At 39.2% G+C, this 8,428-nt stretch overlaps 1 protein-coding gene across 1 annotated transcript; it reads left to right on the top strand.

The window, feature by feature from the left end:
• The first annotated feature begins 424 nt into the window (after positions 1–424).
• Positions 425–5,265, top strand: LOC104911915 (ankyrin-3-like). Its single transcript, XM_031554360.1, has 5 exons — positions 425–544; positions 1,766–1,864; positions 3,495–3,692; positions 4,289–4,387; positions 5,125–5,265. The coding sequence occupies exons 1-5, from the start codon at positions 479–481 to the stop codon at positions 5,248–5,250; spliced, it is 588 nt and encodes a 195-aa protein (XP_031410220.1). The 5' UTR covers positions 425–478; the 3' UTR covers positions 5,251–5,265.
• Positions 5,266–8,428: the final 3,163 nt, after the last annotated feature.

Below are 8,428 nucleotides of genomic sequence, written 5' to 3'. Positions count from 1 at the left end.
CTGCAAGGTGCTGAGGGAAGGGGGATTTCTCTTCAGCATGTGTTGTATGTGTCTGTGCCTCTCTTGCTGTATGCTGTGGTTTTGAATTCAATTTCTCCTAAAGAAACAGTAGAGATTAAGCTCACCACAGAGAACAGTAGGCTTTTTTTTTTTCCCACTAAGATTTCAACTGGATTTAATGGGGACAAGGGATGCATCATCTTTTTTTGCATTAGCTGTATTTTGGAGAAAGTCTTATCTTTGTACTGAATTCCTCCAGAATTTTTGCTCACTCATGAGTCATGGTCATCTGTGTTTTGAAATCTATGTGTTCTTTAAAGATGTGTATATTTTTTTCAGAAGAGCAAGCACTTAGACTTACCAATTTTGAAATAATTTGCTTTTCCCCACAGCAATTTTGTAAAGAAGTGTGGTAATATATGTTTGATTTTGGTTTTCCTTTCAGTCGGGCCTAACTCCAATCCATGTTGCTGCCTTCATGGGACATGTAAATATTGTATCACAGCTAATGCATCATGGAGCATCACCCAACACTACCAATGTGGTGAGTAACAGCACAGCAGGGCTCTGAATGTGTTACAGTGTCCATGAGCAGCACTGTTGGGAAGTGCCTAATTCTGGTGTTAGTCACCCGCCTCCTTAGCAGTCATGGCACCTGCTGGAGTCTTGGGAAAGCAAGGCCTGCTGCCACCTGCTTGGGAGGTGCTTGATGGGTTAAGGAGACCTCAGAAGAGGCTGGCCTTAAGCAGACTCTATTCTCTTTATTTTTTGAAGTAAATAATCAGAACATACTGTAGCTTTTCTCACATAATTTTTGAGATGCGTACTTGACCGTTCTCCCAGGACCCCGGGGGCCTACCATTTAAGGGAAGTTATGCTGTTATCAACAGATTGCAGCAGATTGTCGGGACATATTGCCTGTGTCCATACAGACATACAAGTGTGCTTTTCTACTGGATGTGCACCGTGTGCCTCAAGGATCCCAGGGCACGTGTCAAAACTGAAGTCATAGTTAGATGGTACTTGAAAGTTGAGAAATGGGAGGGTAGTAGAACCTCCTTCACTCTTTTTAGTGCTTTGGTCTCAAAAATCTTCCTTTCAGCTTCCATACACAGTTGCAGTTAGAAGAGAATATTTTCTTTAAAGTCTTCATCTGCTAGTTGTATAAATTATATACATTTGCAATGCTGCTTTCATAAATGAGATGTTTGTTCCTAAAGATATACTTGCACCCAAATATCTAGGAAGCAGATTCCCTCCTGAATTTATTCTAGTTTCCTTAAATTTGTCTTTCATTAAGTCTTTTGAAACCTTGATATAAATGATAGTGATGTTTTTTTCCCCACATTCTCACATTTCAGTCCTTATCAGATAGAAAATGTTACTGAGAGAATAGGGCATAGCAGGAGAAAATCCAAGAAAAATGTTTCTGAATGGACAAAATTAAACAAACAAACAAAAACACTAAAATAGGCTTTATTTAAATTGATATAATTTTAAACACTGTAAATTGCTAGTAGGAAAAATGCATTCTCTTTACAGCAAAAGGCTAGGCACAAAGGCACTGTTTTGTTAAGGAAGGGAAATAAATTGCTTGGTGGCATACAGTTCACAGCTTAATCTCCCATCTTGCTTACAGACAACTCCTATGGATTTTCTAACTGCAATTATTCTGAATTGCATCACCAGTATATATTTGTGATTATTAAATATGTAGCATGTGTTTTTTGTTTGTTTTGTGATATTTTGTTTCTGCTGTTGCTAGAGAGGAGAAACAGCACTGCACATGGCTGCCAGAGCAGGCCAAACAGAGGTCGTTCGATACCTAGTACAAAATGGAGCTCAGGTGGAGGCTAAAGCTAAGGTGAGATGATGATTTACGTTTAAGGCTATTTAATAAAGAAGGAAATTGCATTCATCTTGCATGTGTTATTTGGGAAGAGAAAAGGGAGATGAAGCCAAAGATCTTGGCGTAATGGCCACTAATATTTCGTTACATATTTCATTTCTGTAGTCATGAGTGAGCTGAATGTAAGAGGGAAGGCAGGAGATGTCAAATTGATACCGTGATTGTTTCTTCACCAACATTTGATATAGACTATTCTACCTTTGACTTTTGATTTGGGGTAAGAGATGCAGGGCAAGGTAGGAGGAATACCTCAAATCTGTTTTTATTTTTGTAAAACTGTGATCCCTAGGCTGCTGATGTCTGTTGTCATATTCCTCAGGCATCAGCCTGTATGCATTCAGAAATAGTTAGACTTTTAAAGAACAATTCCTACAGGACTCACCAGAGACGTGGCAGATATGAAACTCCTTAGAAAACAGATGTGGGAGCTTTGAGCAGCTGGAGGAGACTGTCTAAGTAAGCTGGAAAGGAAGAGTAAGTAGCTTGTAGGAGTTTCTCAGCAGCAGATGAAGATGAAGAAGAGCAAGCTGAGTAGTGGCTGGATGAATGTGGGAACCTGTTTCAGTTGGAAGATCACTGTTATGGAAGAGTGGAAAATGTATTAATTTGCATTATTCCTCTGCATTTCAAAGAGTGGAATATACAGGAGAATATTTTAATAGCTCAGGGTAAGTGATACTGTGGAAGATTCTGTGCAAAACAGAGGAGTTAACCAGGGTCAGTGGAAGGAAAGAATTTGGAAGAGCAAATGAAGGGGCACGTACAAGAGAAAAACCAACTTCCTAGATTGACACAACCATTGCCTTGACCTGGCTGCAGGATGAATTGGTCTGTCTACAGGAAAAGCAACCTGAAAGGGATGATATGGGCACTAAATCAAAAAAGTGTGGAAGGCACAGAAGGAGCATGTAGAATAGAGCTGGAAAAAAGGAGCAGACTCTACAGGAAAAAAATGCAACTAAAGAAAATAAAGGAAGAAGGCCAAGAAATGGTCAAGAGCTACTGAAGAATCATAGAAAAATTCAGAAATAGAAGTTCTAGGAAGCACACAGAAAAATAAATGGGCACAATGTCATAATAGGTGGGATAATAACCAGGATTTTTTTTTCCAAATAGTGTCTGAATACATACAATTTCAAAGAGATGTACTTTTCACTGTGAAATTATCATCTGAGAATTGATTACTACTAAGAGCATCTACTTACAAGGAACTCTAAATATTTATAGCAGATGTATTTCATATCTGGAAGTTGTCTGACAATAGAAGTGAATCATGTGGTTTGTAAATCTAAGACATTCCTGAAAGTGAACAGCTCATGTTCAGAAGCACAGTTATGCAAACATTCTCTCAATTTTGCACAATGAATTTGTGCAAGCTGCCATTACCTGTGATCAACATGCATCATAAATAACAACTAAACATAATACACCAGCACTAATACCAGTTAGGACTTCAGTAGAATTAACATTCACATGCAATTTTAAAAAGCAATAGAAAAACAATAGAATCTGACCAAATATTTTCTGTCAAAAGATGAGCCTTAGTTTTCTGATGTAGAATCATGATTTTTTCCTTTATGTTTAGGATGACCAAACTCCGTTGCACATTTCTGCTCGACTGGGAAAAGCAGATATAGTACAGCAGCTGTTACAGCAAGGAGCATCTCCAAATGCAGCTACAACTTCTGGCTATACGCCATTGCATCTTTCTGCTCGAGAAGGCCATGAAGATGTAGCATCTGTTCTTTTGGAGCATGGTGCATCTTTAGCTATTATTACCAAGGTAAGAGAGATGCAAAAATGATAGCTTCTATAGTAAAATATATCTGTAACGAGTACTACTGGCAAGTTAAATGTTATATATATATATATATATATATATATATATATATATATATATATATATATATATATATATATATATATATTGTTATATATATACACAAATGATATGAGATTGAACTGCATGTTGTTAAAAAGGTTCAAAGCTTCACTCTTTAACCTTAGAACCTGATTTATAACACATCCTAGTGATCTGACACGCATTTGCTCAGAATGAAAGGAATGCAGAGCAGAGATTCTTGATGGGAGTTGATAACCTGTTGCCCAGCCTTGTCCTTGGGTTTTTAGTGTGAAGAAAGGCACCATCTTTCTCTTTTTACAGTCATTTTTATATGGGTAGAGCTTTTCCTTGCAAGGAAAAGCCTTCAAACCTTCCAGGGCAGTGAGAAACTACAGACTTGCTTGCCTGTACATGGAACTGTTAAATAGGGGTAGATAGAAATAGCATATCTCTGTAGATTGGAGGCATACTTTGCCCCTACTGTCTAGGCACCAAGGAAGAGAGTGCCTGAGGCTGTTATGTGCTCTCTCTTACAGAAAGGATTTACTCCTCTACACGTGGCTGCAAAATATGGGAAAATTGAGGTAGCAAACCTCCTGCTTCAGAAGAATGCATCTCCTGATGCTTCTGGGAAGGTAGGACAGAAGTCGCTTCCATTTGCACAGCAAGCATATATACACACATAATACGATAGTAATACCCTTCTACCTGCTTGCCCTTGCACACACACTAACATTCACAATCTGGTTTTAACTGGAGTAAGTTTCATGTGATATCCCTGTTCCTACTTGCGCTGCCAGGAGTCTGCAAACTTAACAAAAGTGACTTTTATTGTCACTAATTGACAGCAAAATTATGTCCTCTCAGTACGCATCCGGGGTAATGGAAACAAACAATTCCCCTGCATTGCTCCCCAGACTATTTACAGTCCTTAACAGAGTATTCAGGCAACTGGCTCTGCTCCCCCATGATAGGGCATGATAGGGCAAAGCCCAGTAGGACTTCAAGCTTTTTAAACCAGCCCAACTTGCATTTTTACAGATCCAGGGGACAATTTACTTTGAGCAGTGTAGTAAAAGAAAAACACTGCTGAGGTTTTGACCTCAGGGTCAAAATTCCTTACTTGCTCTGTCTGAGAGGCAACACGGATGTGTACTTCTATGCATCTTCCCTGGGAAAAGTGAAAAGGGCTCACATGTCTGTAACAATTTTGAAAACCTTGTTTCAATTTTTGCTTCAACATTTATCAAAGAATCCTGATGCATGAATGAATAAAACATGTGTTTTTTCACCTTATCTTTAATCTTCCAAACTCTTTAGTTTTTCCTGGAGAGGGTCTATAACAGCACTTGTTTGTTCTGCATGTTTTTAGAGCGGTTTAACACCACTGCATGTAGCTGCACACTACGATAATCAAAAAGTGGCACTCCTACTGTTGGACCAGGGAGCTTCACCTCATGCATCTGCCAAGGTACAAGTTCTGGACAATAATACCTAGCCTTTCTGTTGCTTTTTTTCCTGTCTACCTGCTCTTTCTAGAATGGATGCGCTTGCAATTACAGGGAACTCGATGACCTTGTTTATAAAATTTCACAACCACATAAAGTTTTGTAAGCTGTTAGAATGATTCTACAGATCAATAAAACAGTAATAAAAATAAAAAATAAAAGCAAGTATAGATGTAGAAAAATCTGAAATTATTAGTTGCACTGAAGATTGAGCCTTGCCTTTGCTTGTCCCATCTCCATACTTTCAGAAGTCCAGCCAACTTTGTATCACTGCGTCTTAACATCTTCACAGGGCAAGCTTGGGCATAATTCTTTGCTGTGCAGGAGTAGTGCCCCTGTATTGTGCCACAGAAGGTGTGAAAGGTTTCTCAGCACAACATACAGTGTTACTGATATACTTCGTGGTATTTCTACTTGAGTGTAAACGGACAATTGAGAAAACTAGTCACAGCCCTGCTTGGTTTGTAATTTCTCTCAAGACTATGCACAGTGTTAAGATTTCAGATGTGAAAGAATAAATACTTAAATGTATAACAGTTTTATGAATAAAAGAAGTTAGAGGAGCTTAAAGATTTCTCCTCTCTGGATCCCAGTTTTAAATAATGTCACGTAATCAGTAGTTGGACAACAGTGATAAGTAAAACAAGGTTGCAAACCTGCGTAGGTTCAGTTAGGTAAGTGTGGTGTAAATATCCTGTTTGAAACAATCCAGATATATTCCTAAAATCACCATGAAGAAACACCGTGGAAAAGAATGAGCTAGCAGAGCACTTTCAGACAGGCATCTCTCCTCGATTGCCTTCCACTTACACATGACTGAGTACGGCCATAATAGGAGAGCCCTTCTGCATGGCTAAAGAGGAGGAAAGAAACTGTCATACATGGGAGCTCCCAGAGCTTATGGTGCAAAAGTTAAATAAACATGGATAGCCTGCAGAAATAGCACAGTCTAAAATCAATAAATGCCAATAGTGGCAATCTGCCAGAGCGGTGCCCCAGGAGGTGAACTGAACTGATCTCTGATCTTTTACTACTGCAACACAACACTCCTAAATGCCACTGTGGGAAGGAAGGACCTTCTGAAAGGGAGGAGAAGACACTGACTTTCCAATTAAAACTGAAAGAATCTGCCTGTTTCACTACCTCTGGATTGTGTGAATTATGTAGGAGCAGGGGTTGCAGTACCCACTGCAGAAAGCTTGGGAAGCACAAACCAAGGTGGAAGCACTATAGCCTACAGTATAATACTACACAAACTCAGGTGTCAAGTCACCTTAGCTTCCCCATGTGTAAAAAATAATAATAATAATTTTGCAGCTGCCACTTCAGGCCTTCAGTACTAGCTATAAATCTTCCTGAAAGAGCATTTTTTTAGTCTTCTGCAGCAAGTACACAGGAGCACACTGAGCAGAGCATCAATATTAAATAAAATTAATGGTAGAATGTTTGTTGCTTTAGGCACCCACAGTGCAGTCATCTGAAAGGTGATGTTGGTAACAGCAAATGATTTCCCATTTTGTTAGTGTGGCCTAATAAATAAGGGTGTTACATCATAACTCTCATCACTAGCTCTGCAGTTAGTTTAATCAGCAGTTGCTTTTCTTATGACACTCCTCTTCAACAGTCATCTTAAGAATTGCTTGTTTTGTTAGCCGGGCCTTGTAGAGGGATCAGTGAAGGGGTGTTAGAAGTGGCCGTGTCCCATACAGTACTCTCATACAGTTATTCACATAAACCATTCTTCTTTCTTGTTGCCTAAAATTAGGCTTCTGCTTTATTTTAATTTGGCATTCACTTTGCAATGCCTTCCTTCCCTCTCCCCCTCTCAAGGCTTATATTTTCTCTCTGTCCTTCCATCTTTAACCTTATTCCTTTTTTGCCCCTTTTTTCCTGGCAACCAGAATAATCCAATACTGTCCCTCCAAACTTTCCTGTTCCTTTCTGCATTTATTTGTAATGACAGAGTGCAGCCCTTACCATGAGAAGATGCTCTCTGAGTCTGAGCTTCAGTTTTTGTTTTTCAGCTATCTTTGCCTTCTCTTGGTGACCTGCTCTTTGTCAGTCCACTAAAAGTGAAGTATGTCAATTTCTGAGGAAAAGACTTGAAAGTGCATTTGTTACTTTACAAAATATATCATATATAGGATTCAACACAGAGAATGGGTGCTTATGTGGCGGTTTCTGTGTTACATGTCAGTCTTATGCAGGAAGTCTGAGAGAGGGGACTACATTTGTTTTTTCCTGATGCACTTCATCTTCCAAGTGAACATTAATACCCATGCCCCTCCCTCATTAGCTGTGGCACTGCTGTTCCTCGGTGTCATTTTGGAAGTACTGCAGTCTGCTCTGCTGAGGTGCTGAGCACTCCCACTCTGCTCAAGTCGGGGAAAATTGCATTTTGAACAAACAGTATGAGCTGTATTATGCTGACTGTTCTGCAATATCTTAGTGTCTAAGGGCTAAACCAAATAATGTTAAAGGCTATGGAGCCTTTTCCATGTGCAGTTAGTGCTGTACATCTCTCTCACTTCCAGATTACTACCAATGCAGTCTCACAAACATTTGTGTGCCCCTGTGCATTTATTCTCTGTTCCTCCTGCATTGTCCTGCATCCATTGTGTCCAGTCCTGCTGCCTTGCGGGGTGCAGCAAGGGCATGAGCCAGGTGAATGGCTTTGTGCTGTTAGATAGATTTTATTGGACTGTGTAATCTGAAATGCACGTGGTAATTACTATACCATTTGAAGCATTCATGCAGCAGAGGTCTTCTTACTTAGTCATATGCATATGCATTCATGTTTGCCATTTGCTTTACAATAAGGTCTGATACATTTCTAAGCGATGGAAAGTTCTTGATTAAAAAGGTATTGCAGTCTGTACCAAAAGTGAGTTAGTTGTTTTTTGGTCAGTATTCTGGTATTTGTATGCTAATCATTTATTCCTATTGCTCTATTTTCTGCCAAATCATCTTTTGGAGTTACAAAATTTTGTGCATTGATAAGAGAGAAAAGAAGGAAAACAAACAAAAAAAGAATACAAGACAAAAGCTGCATGCTTTAATTTTCCCTTGATCTGAACCAAGAAAGTCTGTTGGTAGAATTAGACTAAATGCTGCAAGAAAAGCTGTGTTTCGTATGCACAATGCTTTCATTCACACTGGGAAATAAGA

This window comes from Meleagris gallopavo, chromosome 8 (assembly GCF_000146605.3).
Source record: "Meleagris gallopavo isolate NT-WF06-2002-E0010 breed Aviagen turkey brand Nicholas breeding stock chromosome 8, Turkey_5.1, whole genome shotgun sequence".
Lineage (NCBI taxonomy): Eukaryota > Metazoa > Chordata > Aves > Galliformes > Phasianidae > Meleagris > Meleagris gallopavo.
The sequence above is the reverse complement of the archived record's forward strand: the minus strand, read 5'-3'. Positions and strand labels throughout refer to the sequence as shown.

What these genes read in the sequence shown, in the direction of transcription:
- LOC104911915 (XM_031554360.1), top strand. Translation starts at nt 479, where the DNA reads ATGGGACATGTAAATATTGTATCACAGCTAATGCATCATGGAGCATCA. An exon ending in CACCCAACACTACCAATGTG is followed by an intron (nt 545 to 1,765) that starts GTGAGTAACAGC and finishes TGCTGTTGCTAG; the next exon opens with AGAGGAGAAACAGCACTGCA. An exon ending in AGGTGGAGGCTAAAGCTAAG is followed by an intron (nt 1,865 to 3,494) that starts GTGAGATGATGA and finishes CTTTATGTTTAG; the next exon opens with GATGACCAAACTCCGTTGCA.